This window comes from Trachinotus anak, unplaced genomic scaffold (assembly GCF_046630095.1).
Source record: "Trachinotus anak isolate AG129_WGS33_773 ecotype Australia unplaced genomic scaffold, CSIRO_AGI_Tana_v1 ptg000002l, whole genome shotgun sequence".
NCBI classification, from domain to species: domain Eukaryota; kingdom Metazoa; phylum Chordata; class Actinopteri; order Carangiformes; family Carangidae; genus Trachinotus; species Trachinotus anak.
Window position 1 is genome coordinate 25,208,457 of NW_027273853.1, and position 18,287 is coordinate 25,226,743.

The following is an 18,287-nucleotide window of genomic DNA, read 5'->3' on the forward strand; positions in this document are numbered from 1 at the left end:
ACACACACACACACACACACACACACACATGCGTTTTGTTTGTTCGCGCACGTGTACACAAACGTGTTGTGTGTTTGTCTGCTTGGTTCCTTTGGTAGATTATGGACATGTTGCTGCATATGGGCGTATAAGTGTGCGCTCACCATTTCCTGGGTGCTGGAAGGATGGGGAGAACTGCTTGGCGGTGACCCTGGCCATTCGACTCTCGTCCTGAGCTTTCTGAGCCGCTCCCACCGCTGCCTCTGCTTTACCCTGTGCATGGGCCGTCCTGAAGCACAGATGACGGGGGAACAGAGCAGAACAAGGACAATAAAATAAAGCAAACTTTAACTTTTAACATTCAAAACTGAGAAAAGAATAAAAACAAAATCACTGGCTGTTTCCAAAACTAACTCAAGTACAGCAGGTTGGGAGGAGATAAGGAAGAGAATAGAAAACCATTCTCCAAACATTCTGTAGGTGAAAGAAAAAAGGGTACAATATATCACTGAATCTGAGGCATGATCAGGGATTTAGAGGTTCAGAAGGTAAGTATTTCGCTCGTGTTTTTGCCAGGCATTATTCGTACAATTTCGCTGCTGTGTCAGTATCCTTTTCTCATTCTCCTCAGTGGACAAATCGTGGACACAATTCTTTAGTAATCACTGTAGAGCTAGTAACACTCAGGACCCCCCCCCCTGTGATCACAGACCTTAAATAATACATGTACAAACAATCCCATCACTGTTGTGCCTATGTGAGGCATTCATTTCCAGGTGTTGTTATTAAAAGAATACGCAGCTTCATTCATATCTGAGTTAACTGGTCCACTGTGTCTTGTTACGGCTGACGGATCTCATTATAAAAGACACCTGAGTCAGGGTTAGAGACACACTCCCACAGCATGTGGGCATCTACATGTTACATGATGCCTCACACAGGAGCGCCAGGGAGGGCAGTTCCTGCACCACCACGGTGTGTTGGGGCTGTAAATGTTCATCTGTTTAGAGGCACTGTCATTAAAAATGGGTTTACCATCAAAAAAAGAATTCATCTCACTGTCTCTCTGCCTGAAGGGTTCTTCACATCTCCTTCATCTCTAACTGCTCCTTCACAGCCTCCTTTTCATATCTCTCCCATTCTGTCTTTTATTTCTGCTCATTTTCCTTTCTGCCTCCCCTAATTGCTCCTTTCTTCTTCATCACAATCCCCCTTTTCATCTATCTCTCATCCCAACCTCTCTTTCTTTCTCTCTGGCTATATCAAGTAGATCTTTTGTCTCAATTACAACCTTCTTCTCACCTCCGTCTCTCTCTCTCTCTCTCTCTCTCTTTCTCTCTCTGTCTGTCTCTTTCAGTTCGGCTGTCTTTCTCTGTCTTTGGAAAGGGCTCTCGAGTCGTCTACAACAGCCTCTCCAGCCCTCCCTCCCTCTCTTCCTCTCTCCTTCTCTCCTCTCGCTGGACAGTAACAGTCTTGATGCAGTGTAGCATGTCGATGGCTATTGATTTTTTCCTCTCTGCCTCTCTCTCTCTTTACCCCTCTCTGCACTCTCTGCCAACACTGCTATGCCAGGCCCACAGTATACTCAACACCTCCATGTGTGTGCCTGCATGCCTTGGTTGGTAGTGGGGGAGGTGAGGTGTAAGGAGGGGGAAGAAGAACCACCTTTCTGTTTCACATGACACAATCAGATGGAGGATTTTTTTTTCCGGAAAAGCAACATTTACAAGGTTTCGATGTCAGGAATGAACTGCTTCCCATGCAAACACACTCCTGCTAATCTGGCACAACCGGCTTCCACCTGAACACAAAACGAAAAGACCTCCTTTAATCTCTCTCTCTCTCCATCTTACTTCCCTCCACAACTTCCTAACCCACCCCTGCCTTCCCCGGGAACAACCTGTTTCTGGATGAATCAACTGCCTGGAGAGAAAAGAGCTGCCTGTTCAAAGAAGGCTTGATTATACAACACAACATCCTGTCCAAAAAAAAAAAAGAGAGCTTGCAGATGGAGGGCAAGAAGGGAGAAGAAGAAAGAGAGATGGAGGGAGGTGATGAGGAGGAAGGGAGAGAGGGAGGGGAGTGTGTGACAAAGAAGAGGTACAGAGGGCGAGCATGTAATGGAGAAAGGCACGGGGAGGGACTGAAGAGGAAGAAAGACGATGGAGTTAAAAGGTGTTACATATTCAACATTAATGAATCATTACCAGATTAATTGTGAGACAGCGTAATTACAGCGGTGCCTGAAAGACTGACAACCTCTACATTAAAGATAAAGGTCTTCTTTATGACAGTAAGGTGCAGGATAATACCACTGCCATAAGACAGAGCTGCGTGTTGTCACTGCTATAGTTTTAATAAAGGCCTGGGTGATAATTCAATATTCTCATATATCTATAGTGTATCATGTTGGTATTCTATCATTTACAAAACTCTGTTGCCCACATTATCAATTCTAAACATTGTGATTAAATCAAATCAATCAAAATTTTCTTTTACATTTGAATAGTTTTATAATTGATGCATATATTTGCCATCATGACGTACTATACTGTGATTAATATAATGTCAAGTAAAACCAGACTAGCCTACAAGTGGATTGGAGAAGTGCAATGAGAAATGAGCAGTAGACTGACAAGGTCTGGGTTGTGAGAAAGTACACGAATGGCCTTGAGATAAAAGAGTCAGTTTGCTGGTGGCTCAGAGCACATGCCTTAAAGGCTTAGTCCTAACTTTACTTATAAATACGACTATATAGTTCTGTACACTATTATATACTATACTTTGATACTGGAGAATTTTAGTACTATTATGTTATTAATTATTGGTTAAAGTGGTTAAATAGTCAATTATTAATCAATCAGTCACTGGACTATTATATTATATGATTGTGTAATCATTTAAATCCTTCGTCATTTAAATTTCATTTAAGAGCCTCAAGCTGTGTATACAATGACTTACTATAGCAAAACATTATGGGAAAGGAAATTTGCTTTATTTGTTTGTATTTTCAAACAAAATGTTTCACTTGATCAAGAGAAAAGGTTTTGAGAATGAGAACTAAAACATGATTTTGCAAAGGTGACACTATCTTAAGTAAAGTTAGTCTAAACTCTGATATCTCCCAGACTGGTAGGATCTAGTCTTGAGAAGTGGATTTTTCTAACGTGGTCTGAAATCCCTTTGGTTTTGAAAGTTATATTAGTTTACTAGTGTCAATTGTAAGCTAGCTTACTTTAGAGCAGTTAAATACACAATTTCTTATTACTTGATCACGTGTTTTGATTTGGTAAGGCTACTAACAAAAGACACCACTGCACACGGCATCAACATGAAAAATCCAAAGCCGTGCCTAGTTAGCTGAACCATGATTAGTGTCTGGGAAGGTATTAAGCAAAGAGTCAATTACACTTAAGTATCACAATCACTCTGACAGAGGTATGCTGTTGTTTAAAATGCTACATGTAGCATGTTTAAGGGGACAGAGTAAATGAGCAGGGATACCACGGCCAACAGGACGAGAGAGAGAACAGACAGCGACGACGAGGAGAACCAAAACAAACACAAGATGAGAGAGATACACAGAGGAAGACAACCGAGCCCAGCGAGGTGGGGTGAGGAGAGAGACAGGAAGAGAAAGTCTAATCCAGCACTAAGCTCCTCCATCATGTCACTCTGAATCAGCTGATGATGATGATGATGATGATTCACACCTGAGTATCTAACAGAGCTTTCCGGTTTGCATCACCGCTAATATAGTGTGTGTGTGTGTGTGTGTGTGTGTGTGTGTGCGTGCTGGGCTCTAGGCCTGCTGATGAAACGAGGTCACAGGATTGCAGTGAATGGCACCATCCATAAAGCGCAGTGTGTCGTGTTTGTCTGGTGCTAACTTATCGCAGGTGATGCCACATTAGCCTCATCAGTCACATGCGACAACATTGATCAGTTCGCATCATTCACACACAACAGTAACATCAGGCAGGTGGACAGCTGACGCAGTGACGCTTCTACCAGCTCCAAGGTTCTGCTCTGGAGATGACCTTTGACCTCTGCCTCCTGGCATGGATCACAAACATCCTCCTTTAGACGCTGCATTACTATGCAGATACATTTTCAGGAACACACGCACTTCAGGAAGTTAGAGAAAGAGCCGCATCATCCTTGAACCACTTTGCCACGGGGCTTTCGTTTAGCTCCAAGAAAGAATATCTGCAGCAATTATCCTGTGACTGTGTTTCACCTCTCAGGGCTTCTCCTGGTGTTCCACAAGGAAATACCCTGCTGTTCTGTTCTGGGACACATGGAGAGAGAGAGAGGGAGGCCGTCCTGTCCTGGGCTATGCTGCTGTCTAAATCTGGGTTAGACATCTCTGTGTGTGCATGTGTGTGTGTGTGGAAGAGCGTCAGAGCTGGTAGAAGCTGGTTCACAGGCTTTAACTGTATGTACAGTTAGGTTAGTCTGAAGTGTGAGGTTGGATCTTTGCTATCATCCAAAAAAACCCTGCAACTTACGTCACCTATCTGGAACAACTTGGCAAATATTCAGAGCTTCACTGCTTTGCTACTACATCGAATTAGTAAAATCAGCATGTCACCTCCTGCTCCTGCTGACAAGGTTCAGCAGTGTGGTGAGCACTTAAAGCTGCCTCTGTTTCAAAGAGCTGATCTCAGACACTGATAATCATGCTACAGTTTTTTAAATTGAGTATAAATTTTGTGTTTTGACTGTTTCTAAATAATAAATGTCAGCTGCTTTTGGAAATCATTATGCATCATCTAATGCATAATAAACAAGTCAAAGAGTGTAACAGGTGAAGCACAGAGTGTTTACACACAGTGAACTAAAGTGGAGCAGATCAGAGTATACTGACGTATTATTCCTCTTTTTACTTATTTTACCTTTTTCGTTTATTTGCTGCTTTCAAAAACTGATTACTAGGCAGAATGCGAATATGACATGATAACATTATGAATATGCTAATCAATGCATTATGTCATCTAGTGACTTTTCCAGCAGGCTTTAGCTACTTTCGATTGAAAGTACTTGTTTTCAGTGGTTCCCCGTTAGTTTTCAACTACATCCTCGATTACACACATTGCACACACAGTATTCTAAGTTTTGACTTGGTCTTGTTTTTCTCTCTGCTACTCTGCCTGAGTTCATGGAATTCAAGTACTTTTTGTATTGAGATCTGGGTTTATCAGCTTTAAGCATGCATAGAGTGGCACCCTACTTTAAACAAGGACACTCTGTCCCTCCCCAAAAATAATTCAAGGCCCCCCTTGTGCATGAGTTCCTGCCCTCCAAATATCTGAGCATGATTCTCCTCAGCATAGATTGGCTTAAGTGTTACAGTCTTTACACCTGCAAAATGTGCCTTCATTTCTGTTTTTGAGGTCTTAACCCTGCTAGATCCACATGTGGGCTCAATAACAACTCATGTTTTCCATGTGTGAAAAATTGTTCACACCCACAGAGCTATATTTCAAATTCTAGTGGAGAGCTCAGAGTTTATGTCAGGCTGAGTTTTGGAGAAATGCGCATAAATCGAATGGAAAAAGAATACTGCAATCTGATGAGACACTGCAGCCAGGATAAGACAGAACACAGCAGAGATTGTCACAAAGAGAGAGAGCGAGAGAGACATCCACTAGATCAAGGACAGTGACAGAGAGAGATAAGACAGAGACAGATTTATAAACCAACAGACTGACAGAGGAAAGACGCTTTATGGGCAACAGTCAAACAGATAATAGAAACCAGGTGAAACTAATGAAGAATAATCTGAGTCTCAACATTAATAAACGGCTGGCATATTATTAGATAATTTTACCAAAGAGTTTAAGGAAAATATGATTGTAAATTTGAGAAATACAACTGCTATGAGATTAATGCCATTTTGAGTCGACCATTCGATATGATATTAATATGGTTTAAAAATGTCACATCAAATTTGGAGATAAAAATATTGGATTGTTTAAGTATGGTAATTTTGCTAGCTGATTTATCATAAAAGGATTAATATCAATTTCATCCCTGCGTATCCAGAAAAAGCTCCCAGATGTGATTAGCCTAGCTTAGCACAAAGACAGCAGTGCGGAACATCTAGCCTGTTAGCTCCTAATATTTCTGAGTTGCGGTTCTGTCAAAGTAAGCGACACTGTGTGAAATCGACCGGCTCAGCTGCTGTTTACCAGTAAATGGAACCAATGTGTTAACTCGCAGTGTTTCCTTTTCTGTATCTAAATGCATCGTGTTAAATACGCAAGAAACAATATGTAGCTTGGTAGCATGTTTCCACTCGCATTTTGTAAGATAAATGGCTCGACAAATACTTTATCACAAATTCCACCTTAAGAGATAAGAGTAGCCTTGTTAAAATCATTATGTCTACTGGTGCCCATCTGCTATGCAAGCCAACTTTCTGAAAGTCTTTGGTCAAGAATTATTGTTAAGAATTATTATTGAGGATCTACTGGTGGATATACCAAAAAAAAAAAAAAAAAAAACACATTTTCTTTTGGAACTGGTTCATTTTCTGTATGTTTTGTACTCCAGCCACGATCAAATTCACATTTATTATTCCTGAGTTAAGCTCTAACACGGTCAGTGAACATTAAAAAAAATGTTCTCCCCTCAGGCTTCCAAAGAGGTTCCACTATATGATGCTGAAAGGAAAATCTGGAGCTGCTCTAGCAAGATATATTTAAGGTTCAACACACGTTTGTTTGAGGCTTTGCCTTCAAATAAAATGATCGAGTAACCATAAGTCTTGTCTCTCAGTCTTGAACATCATGCACTCTAAATGCTGTTTTAACAAATGCTGATTGCTGTTCTCTGACAGTCACTGCACTGCATTAAACCAAACACATCAGCATATTTATTTTTATTTTATTCATTCAAAAAATCAAAGCTGCAAAACTATTAAAAACATAAAAACATAACTTTTGTATTCAGGGGAATACAATTTACCCTGAATTCAATCCTTAGTTCACTACCTACAACCTAAACACAGATGTGCACGTTATGGTGAATAGCATCATAGTAGAGCATTACATATGAGTAGGGTCTCATAATTAGAAAACCACCAATTAATGCTGGAAAAATAAAAAACTGATGTGCTTTTTACCTTTCCTGTTTGTCTTTTTTCTGTTTATCTCCATCTTTGTTTTTGTGCGTGACTTATCAACAGTGTGAGATGAGTTGGGTGAGCAGCTGTAGCACTCTGCGGCCTATACTGCCTTCATCGGAAGACTGTCATCAGGACTAATAGGATTGGATCCTCACTGATTCAGCTCATGTGTCCTCTTGCATGCACACTCTTCAAACACAGGCATGTTCAGCAGCTGCATTCACATTGTGCACAAGTAAGCTTATAAGCATATAAGGAGGAGCAGGTTCGTGTGTGTGTGTGTGTGTGTGTGTGTGTGTGTGCGCGCGTGTCCCTCTGCTCTCTCAGGCTGCCTGCCAGCATTGTTGGCATAATGCGGAAATCTCTCTCTCTCTCTCTCTCTCTCTCTCTGTTACTTTTCTGTCTCACTTTCTTGCTGCTTTTCCTGCCTCCCTTGTGTCCAAACTCCAAACCATCTTATCGTTGATACTTGTAGAAAACAGCTGATCTACTCCTGAATACATGCAAACACAATGGCAGTTTACACATATACTGTTCATAAGTTGCAGTTGTTGATCACAATGTCAGTGTGTAACATCACTGATCTGATCCAAGGTCAACTGTTCATCAGATAGTAAACATAACCCCAGACAACCGCTTCATTGACTAACTCAGTGACACTATGCCACTGTCTGAGGCTACTTTCACTCTCTAGCTATTTATTCCAATTGTTGCTCCAATCGAGGCAAAATTGTGAGCCGTTACTGAGAGGTTGATATCTGCTTCCTTTCCATTGCCCACTTTTATAATTTCAAGTTACATGTAGGTTACCTGCTGCAGGATTTGATTTTGTTGCACAGACCAACAGGGATCAGATCAGATTCAAAGCAACTGAATACAGCTTTCTCTAGCTGTGGGGTTAACACCATGATATAACAAAGCAACAAGTAAAAATAAAATCCAATCTTAAACCCTGGTCTAGCACACTGCATGTGTTCAGACAAGTAAAAGAAGAAGGGGAAAAAAATCATATCAGGCCTCAGTTCCAAGCCAAACACTTATATTTTCCAAGAAAACCACATAACAGACAGACATGAGAGACACTGATCTTCTCATTTAACTTTCAGCACGAAAGTGAACAAGTTCATTTCACAAAACATCAAACTATTTATTTACTAACTTTGTGTCCTGAACTTCATGTACGATCTGATGCTAAACACTGATGGAGCCCAGCTACTTGCCGGGGATCAAGCCAGCAACCTTTCACTTACAAGCCTGGTTCTCTAACCTTAGGCCAAAAACATACAACAGATCAAGCCACCTCTCTCAGATTTTAGACCTTCAAAGGTGTTGCTATGGTATAAAGGACATACTGCTTAAATCCAACACAGCCACTGGGTAACTGGGACTGACATTTACTTACTTCTTCTGTATTACTTTTCAGAATTGACTGGGGCGAATCATCTCATAGAGGATACAAATTAAGTTGCGGAATGGGGTAAAAAAAAATTGCCTTGCTGAGTTTGTTTCTCTGGATTGATCCGTGTGGCGTAACATTTCCACCGAGTACCACTTTCTTATCTAAACCTTTCTGTGCAACATCAGTCTACAAATGAAGTTTTGAAAACAGCAGCTCCTGCCACAGAACTCCTGCATGTATGGCCCTATAACCTTGTTCCTTGAAACAACAAGGACTGGAACCAAATTGGGTCATAGGCCTAGTTACGATGGGTCCCCACATGACAAGAGTATCAATGTGTATCCATGACTACAGGTCCCAGGACAGCTAATTAATTTCTGCTTTGAGTTTCTGAGCTGAAAAACAAAAAAATGTTGCTTCATATTCCTGTCCAAAACTTTCTTGCTGCTGTAAAGAAGGTCAGGCCATGCCCATTAACATCGTAACCCCAACTGTGCTCATTGTTTTAGTTGAATGAGCAGAGTTATAATGAGAGCAGGCTCTCATTTCCATTCAGAAGAGCAGCTTCATCAAAGTCTTAACAGCCCCAGACGGTCTCGCTTCGCTTGCTGTTTCACTTGTACCTTAACCTCCTTAACCCTACTTTCACCGTAACCTTAATCCTGTTCTTAATCTGTCATTGAGCTAAATTACAATGTGGAATGGGGCCATCAACAAGTGTTTACAGGCAGAGCTGTCTTCCCCAATGATTCTGACAAACGCTGGCCGTCAGTGGTGTTTGGACACTGGTACAACACGAAGACAGAGAGAGAGTGAGTGAGATGAAATGATGGAGATGTGGAGAAAGAGGTAAGGGGATAATCATGTGATCTCGAGTCTGTAAACCATGTGAAGCTACAGTATTAGTAGCGCTAGTGGAAGTCCTGTAACTCACGCTTTCCAATACCTCTGCAAAAAACAACAGAGTCATGACAATCTGACCCTCATAGTTGTGGACTGTGGTCATAGATAAAACACAGAATTTTGCAATAGTTGGGTCGCTGGTGGTAAAAAAAACAAGAAATTACACAAGAAACATCAACAAAGAAGACAGTAAATGGTTTGATTGCTTATAAATACTAATTACTGAGATGAATCATTTGTTGATTGTTGCATAAGTGGAAATGATCATCTAATGGCATGTTTCCAGCGAGGGTACCGGTTCAGTACGGTACAGTTTGCCCTGACCTGGCTTGTGTTCCGACTGCCAACAGTACCCTTATTTGGTAGGCAGGGTGTATGATGGCGGGAGCTGCGTCAGCAAGATGAGTAGCGTGACATCATAAAGGTACAACGACAACACCGCAACACAACAAACAACAATGGAGAAAATGGCTCAGTCTTTTTGTTGATCCACAGGATATTCAAAAATGGCATATTGTCGCACGGAAGTGACAATTTTGTGTCACCCAATCAACAGACTGGTCTAGCTCCACCCTTTAGGTACTGTACCATTATGCTTGGTACCCCAACGGAAGGGTGCCAAAAAATTGGTCTGGGACAGGTCGGTTGTTTTGGTACCATTCACAAATGGAAATGCAAATAATTGCGTACCATACTGTACCGAACTGAACTGTTCCGCTCGGTGGAAACACGCCATAATATACAGTTCGACCAGACATCACCAAAGCTTTGGATGAATTAACCGGAGCACCGTTGCACTGAGGTTTTAAATTTTAAATTTCACCATCTTTAGTAGAATATAATCAACGTGCCACCTGCAGGGATGGGCACGGTCGGCATGCAGCTGCAGGAGAGAGAGCAGTGCCAGGTGAGGTGATCAATCAGCTGCTGCTTGTTACCAAATCATACTCCTCCTTTAAATGCAGCAGCGTGCTGGACCACAGACGACTGCTGCACACACAGGAGGAAGACGACCACAGCGGCCAATCAGAGACCGTTTCAACCGCTATGAGAATAAGACTGACAAGACTACGTGCGGCGGAAAAGCCAGGCAACCAGAGACACATGGTAGAAAGTTGAATTCATGTTGGAAGTGTGAGTGAGCAGTCTTCACAATAAAAAGACATTGTTGGACAATGAATCATCTGGTCAGTATGTGTGTTGGGGGAACTCCTGCTACCACCTTTACAAAGAATTAGTCTGGTGTCAAACCTCTGAATTGTCTTTGATTTGCATAATGATTCAGAAAGGTCCGATGTTTTGACCTTTAATATCTGTTTTGTTCTGACTGGAGAAACATTCTGACTATGAATAGGGCTGACATCTACCTACCTCTAAAAGTAGTCTACATCATATCATGGGTATAACTAGGTAGCTTGCTCACTATGATATGATGCCTGGTGGCTAAGTGAGTAGCTACCTAGCGCAGTGTTAACAGCAATAAAAAAGTGAAGATGAGATTTGACAGAGGTGTGCAGGTGAATCGTCATTGATAAAGATCAGATGAGTTGGAAAATAAAAATATAACTTACCCATAACTCGTATTCGGATAAATAAATGATCTGATATCTCTTTATAATTACACGTCAGACATGCTAACATTAGCTTCCAGTTCAGACAGACTGACAGTTCTGAAACGTAAAATAATAGAATTTTAATCATGTGATAAAACGTGATTAATCGCGATTAACTCTTGAAATTCAACGATTAATCGCAAAAACTTAATCATTCGACAGCCCTAGTTTTTATATGTCTACTTAGAGAAAAACTAACTCTTAAATCAACCTATTTCTTTGATTGCATCCACATTAAATTAATAGCACCCACCAACGACTCCTGCAGCTTCAGTGTTGACTGAAAATGACATTAATGGGCGAAACAAAATAAAACAAAAATTCAATGTCAGGCTGAATGATGAAGTGAAATGAAATGGCAATTCAGTTCAATAATCAATAATGAGTCCTATAGCCTTCATTTCAGAAATGGTAGCTTTGTGGCGATATAGTGGTGATATTTTCTTTCCAGGCAGGTGGCAGACGCTTCCTTTAAGTCTGCAAAGCATTAGTATCTTGTGTTCTTTGAGGTAAGCCTCTAAAACCTTGTTGCACATCAACCAAACAGAGTTAATCAATAAACCATCATAAAGCCACTACCTCGACAGAGCGATCTCCGCCTTCTGTCGGGCGATGTCGGCGGCCTTCTGTGCACCTTCCACGGCCCGGTCCACCTTCTCTCTGATCTTACTGGCCCGCAGGGGGATCAGGTTCTTCCTCTTCCCGCTGACCAGGATGTTCTGCTTGTACTTCCCTTCCTCTTTCGTGCCATCGGGAAACGTAGTGCAGCCGTAGCCATGTCGCTTGTTGCTGAGCCATTCCCCCTCGTACTGCAGCCCGTCAGACCGCCGACTCATGCCGTATCCTGTCCGTTTGTCGTTCTTCCACTCTCCGCAGTAGGTCTCTGTCGCTGTGGCATCCACATCGTCATCAGCGACAGCCAACTCTGCATCTGCATCTCCGAGACTGGAAAGGTGAAAGGTTACAGTGGTTTGGACGGTGTATTCTGTCAACAATCCCACGTGTTTTTATATTTCATAACAAGCTTTGAGAAGAACTAAAACAGGTTTAGCGGACAGGTAAGTTACAAGAACTCCAAACTACCAAATTATCACTTAAGTAGTGCTGTACAACAGTGGCAGCTTGTACCTTTAATGTCAGAGGCGCTTGATGAGCATGTGGGTTACCAGATATGATCAGTGAGCGCAGGATTTCCTTCCATCTCTATAGCACATCACATTAATACCAAACCTGGCAACCTCACTGGATAACATTGATTCATATAAATCTTCACCGGAACAAGAAGCAAATAAAGATATTTCCATAAAATGTTGAACTTTTCAGAGACTGAGATGAGAGACTATTTCAATCAGCGAGTCATGATCAAACCCAAGAATTCAGACTCTCCTCCACTCCCTTGTTCAATGCTTAATCTGTAAATCAGGAGGTCACAGAGCGTGTGCTGTTCTAGCAGGTAAAGCGAGAGAAAAAGTGGCATCAGTGAGGGTTGATTACATATGTGAGCCCAGTCCTGGAACCTGGACCTTCTCCCAACGGTCAGTCTGACTACTATATGTGCCAAATAGGTGCCAGTCTCAATCTGGGAGGTCTCTGATCCTGTTCTGGCACATAAGCCCTGCCCTTGTTCTTACACTGTATGTAAAGAGAATACCAATCCTTGATATAATAATCTCTAAGGGTAAGCCACAATGCAATTCCTCTGAGGCTGGTAGTGAATAATATGTCTTCCTCAAATAGGATTCAGAATTAACTTTCATTTTCCCTCGTTGAATCTCATTAATTAGATCTCTACTTACTTTAAGTTTAGTTACCTTACATAAGATTGGTCGTAATATGCACCATAAAATGATAAAATTAACAAACACGTCAGTTAATAATTGACTACGCATTAATTATACATGTTGTATTTTATCTTCCCTTTATACAGAAGCTTTTCTGTACATGTTTACAGCAGCAGAAAAAAAACCCTAGAAGTTTCTCTCCTTATCAGCCTTGCCAATAACTAATCAGACCTGATAAGCTGCTGTCAGCCACTTTGCCAACAAACAGGTTAAAAGCTACTGACACTTGACATCCAGTAATTGGCGCCTTTACAAATATGCCACCTCAATCCAGCACACTTGGAATTCGACATTAATCGTTTCCTATGGCATAGGATTGATTGACCACATTTAACTTAAATAAGCTGTGGTTTAAATGATGAACTTTTCAAACCAACTCTGACCTATACGATTGGTCAGATATAGATAATGTTAAAATGTACAACAGCAGAGCAGAGAGACAAAGATAACAGGCTTATTCCCTGGGTTACACAACGTAACACCAGTACACTGACCAGTACACTGACTTTTTGACCCATAAGCCACTTTAGACCGAATGACGATCCATTTTAAAGTCACTTAAGTGGGTCAGGTGCTTGGTGGTGCCTTAAATCTACGTCCTCCAGATGAAGGACAGTTCCCATTCGTAGTACATCATCCCTCCTTGTCCTCTCACTCCGCCTTTCTCCCTACTTTCTTTCATTTCATTATCTCATGATACTCTTGTTATGTAACTATTTTGTTTTTTAGGCTTCCTTCACCCATTTTCAAAGGGACAGCGGAGAGAGTGAAAAGTCAGCCTGTATAGTTTGATGTATCATGAAATGGCCTTGAAACAGTAACATTTGTCCATGCTGCGACATGTTTCTGCATAAAACATAAACCGAAGGGAAATTCTGTATGTGATGCAAGTTTTAGACTCTGCAGAACAAAGCTGTGGTTTTCACATATGTGTAAAATCATTTGATATATATTGTGAGTACAACAAGAACCCAATTGCCAGACAAGGATGTCACAAGTCCGCAGAAACTTGGTTTACAGTCAATGACAAAGCCATAATTTATTTATTTTTTTTAAATTGTTGCTTCTAATATAAACTGTACAGCTAATTTACAGTGAGGTTACAGTTAGAGGGACAGAAGGTGGTTAGAAATATGGTAGAGGTGTTGTTGCGATCAGGCATCTTGTTACAACAGGTAAAAAGGCAAACATTAATTGTGGATTTGGCACCTGAACTCTAGTTTGCTACACTGGCTGTACTAACCTGAACCTGGCCTTGGACATAAATTGTGAGCTGCTGAATCATCCATGGAAATAATTCCTGGATACTGGGTTGAACCAAAGCTCAAAAAGTGTGTTTCATTTACTTATGCATTTTTAATTCAGTGTGTCCATGTGATTTTCTTCTGGACCATCAGTTTGAAGACAACCCCATTAAGTAGTAGACCATATTCCTGAGCAGGAGCAGAGCTTGCCCACCCCCTCTCCTCCCCTCGCTTATTACCTGATAGTAGAGTTGATATCAGATGCAGCAGAGGACACAGTACTCATGCCAGCCTCGCTCCTGAATGAGCTCTGTTTAGATCTCTGTGAGGCCAGAGAGCTCCTGGACTCCGACTTCCTGAGTTTGAGCCCGGACAGGATGGACCTCCTGAACAGCCCTCCTTTTCTCTTCCCCTTCAGCAGCTCCGCTTCGCTGTGCGCCATCAACACAAAACCTCCCCGGGACACCGCGGGGCTGCTGCCGCTGCTGCCTGTGCTGCACATGGAGACGCTGGTGGTCAGGGTGCCAGGGACCGGGGGAGGCCCGGGAACCACCGCCCCGGTCCGGTCCAGCAGAGCGGTACCGTTGCTGTGCTCCGAACCGGAGCGGAGAGAGTTTATGGAGGTGCGGAGCGGGGAGCGGATGACGGCCGCCATGCCGTAGGGGACACTCTGGCGAACTCCGTAGCCATGGCGCATCCCGCCAACCCACTGACCCTGAAATGTCCCTAGAGACAGAGAGGAACACATTTAATACATATTCTGCATATACGCATCATGAGTACTGAAAAAGAAAAGTCTTTGATGTTCTTTGGTCAATAACAGAGCCGCAAGTGGGCAAAGAGACAGAGCTGACAAGCGGCCCGATGTTTCTACACAGCGGTCTGAATTTGATATTGATTATCAATCATTTCTACAAATCCACTGATTGGACACTTGAGAAAAGTTACCAGGTCTTTCAAACAGATTGATGAATGCAAACCACTCCCACAGCTTTCTATTGGCTCTGACTTCAAGAGTGCTGCACCTGTAGCCACACCCCCAATCAGTGATGTCATAAATGATCATTGATGCTGTAACATCAGTCCTGAAAGGCAGAACACATATTGAGACATTGGTTGTGGCATAATTTCCACTACTGTATATGGAGTTGGCCTATTAACATTTCTGTGGTACTTCCTGAATGTTTAATGGGACTTATTATACCTTATACATGTATAGTGGACTCAAATTATCCCACTATGTGTCCTAAAAGGCAACGGCCACTACCTCAAGAGCTAACTACCATTATGCAGCGACAGGAAGCAAAAGGCTAATTTAGACAATGGCTGGAAAACTAACCAAGCAAAATGGGCAACAACCCAGGGGCCCTTGACCCCCACTGGCACCAAGACCACCAGGTACAGTGTGTCCACTTATCTTTCTTGTATTTGATTAATTGTAAATGTGTGCTATTAACATACAATATCAACTCAGCATTATTAGGGCTGGCCTGGTGGTCTAAGGGTTAACCGAAACGTCCCTGGTTCATATTCTGCCAGGGACCTTTGTTGCATGTTCTTCCCCATCTCTCCCTCTCTCTCCCCTCATTTCCTGTCAAATCAAGGCCTAACATGCCCTGTCTTAAAGTAGAGAGTGGTTCCGGACCTCTGAATTGCCACCCACGTCTTGGACGTGATCAGCAATTCAAATACGTCTGCTGCTGTGCCGATTGATGTCTGTGTCAACTGGTTAGAAAAAACGTCAGCCTGTCAGATTTTAATAGATGGGATTAAGCGTGGGGATGTCATCTTCCTACAGTTTTCTGCCCAGACACACCCATGGAAATACGAAAAAGAAAAATGCTGACTAATGTAGACATTAGTCTACATACCTGAAATAACAATCAATATATTTCTTTGATTAATGTGAAGAACAATTAATTGTTATTTTCTCCTACCAACCACTAGTGCAGCTTTCATGCCAACTAAAAATGATGGCAGCATATGTCATACTTTTATGACATATCGTAATTTATATTGTGCTCATAGCCCTATTCCAAAATAAATGTGTGTTTTTAAACAGCTTTTTTTTTTTTTTTTTTTGCCCTGGCCACCGGCTCGATAAAAGAATGACATGAGCTGTGTCCAATTTCCTAATGTGTTATTTTCTTCCCTCTTTAATTTAGCATCACTGAAACATTCAGGAATTTATTATGTTGCTACGATAACTTTCATATGTATATATTAGTAATAAAGTCATTCTTATTGTCTCGAGATTATGTTTTTTGACCTGAAAAAAAGTTTAAGAAATATCCTGAAGCTAAAATAATTTAATATTTGCCTGCTCACTCTGTGATGTATATACAGTCATATTTTTAATAAAATAATTTAAGTTGAGAGGTAGTACAGGCTTTGTCTTGTCAGTCCATCCATTCTCATTCATTACACCATATCTCTGCACTACCCGCACTGACTGCTGCATAATAGTCCTTACATCTCCATGTTGCTGAAAAGTAGGGCATCTGTGTGTGTGTTTCCGTCGTTCTTCTCTCTCTCTCTCTCACACACACACACACACACACACACACACTCAAACGGAAGTGTGTGTTCCAATTGGAGTGCAAGTGATCCATCCCGCCTGCCCGTACCTCTGATGTAACAGCACTCTGATTCATTCTGTGGCAAACGCACTTGCTCCAAACCAAACTACATGACCATATAAGGGCTGCAACCACGTTCCCCGTCTCTCTCGCAAACACACAGAAACGTTTCCCCTGTGGGCTCAAGTATCAGTGAAATGGGAAATGCTGAATGGAGCCAATCTTATAATCCAAATGTATTCTTATTTATATTCAAAGACCCACTCAAACCCACTCACACAGGCGCAACAAGCACACAGACAGTGCTTTTACAAAACTTGAATGAGAAGAGGGGCTGTTTCTGAACCTGCCCCCTGTCATAAGGATGACATGCTGCCTCTTACAGCATAAACAGCTGGCCAGCACATCTGGACAACCCTTTGTTATCATTTCAGTACACAGCTGTATGACCATATGACAGACAGATCAAAGAACACACAGGCGGACACCCACAAACACCCGTGCAACAGCGTGGCGAGATTACCATTTCATTAAATGGCTGCCAGAGTGCTTGAGTAGGAGACAGAGGACAACAGAGGAAGAGAGACAGTCCTGAGTGTCCAGGGACAGACAGAGCATCACCTGTGTTTGTGTGCGAGTGTTTGTGCTGACAGTGCAGAGAGGGGATGAGATTACTGAAGAGTTGGTGTTTAGAAAGAGAAACACTCTAATTAAATGCAACCAAAGCAATGGTTGCGCCCCACATCTATACTTCCTACTGATCTATACACTAGAAAAGTGACAAAACAGTTAAAAAGGCTTGATTTTTGAGAGAGCTTTTGATGTACACTACACTCTCATGATGCAGTGCACAACAGAAACAGAAGAGCTGCTCACAGATGGAAAACAATTAAACAAAAACTAAACTATGAGTTGTGGTGAAACAGCGCCAGAAAAAACATTTGGCCGTCTCTCTGTGACGTTTCATTGCCAGTTCTTAGCAAAAGTTCTGCAGTCTGGGAAATACACTAATTTGCTTTTCTTAGTCTGATGAGAGGATTCATACCACTCCCTCATCTGTACAGTAAATGTGAAGCTGGACTTAGGAGATGGTTAGCTTAGCTTAGCATAGAGACTGAAAACAGGGAAACAGCTAGAAGGGATGGGTAATACCAAACTTTCTTAATTCAGTATGACACAGATACTTATTGTTATTGTTATTACACCAATCATTTATGTAATTTCTCAAAATAATGGTCATTTTTAGGAGAAAAAAAATACATACGCTTAAAACTCACAGGATGTGTATCAGCCATTAATAACAAATTTATCACAAAAGCAAATATAAAGACAATTAAATAAAAAATGTTGTGCTAATAAGTAAAACATAATTCAGTATTTAACATTAATATGATGACTAAGTATTGACAAAATGAGTAAAAAATAAATATGAATAAAATAAAGTAAATACCAACAACATAAAACATTTGCACTTTCTTAAAGATTTCTTTATCTTCTTACAGAGCCCACGATTCTTCCAGCTTCCACTTCCTACACTTTTAACAATTAAGGCTTTTTAAAAGCAACGTTCAGAAAAAAAAAAAACCTAATTGATTTT

General features: G+C 41.5%; 1 protein-coding gene across 2 annotated transcripts in view; it reads right to left on the bottom strand.

The window, feature by feature from the left end:
• jph3b (junctophilin 3b) overlaps positions 1 to 18,287 on the bottom strand; it is a 41,243-nt gene that overhangs the window by 11,837 nt on the left and 11,119 nt on the right. For both annotated transcript variants that reach the window (XM_071457951.1, XM_071457960.1), the window contains exons 2-4: positions 14,351 to 14,837; positions 11,606 to 11,971; positions 144 to 268 (exon numbers count right to left, since the gene is read on the bottom strand). In XM_071457951.1, coding sequence (XP_071314052.1) covers positions 144 to 268; positions 11,606 to 11,971; positions 14,351 to 14,837 — 978 coding nt within the window. The remainder of the gene's footprint in view (positions 1 to 143; positions 269 to 11,605; positions 11,972 to 14,350; positions 14,838 to 18,287) is intronic.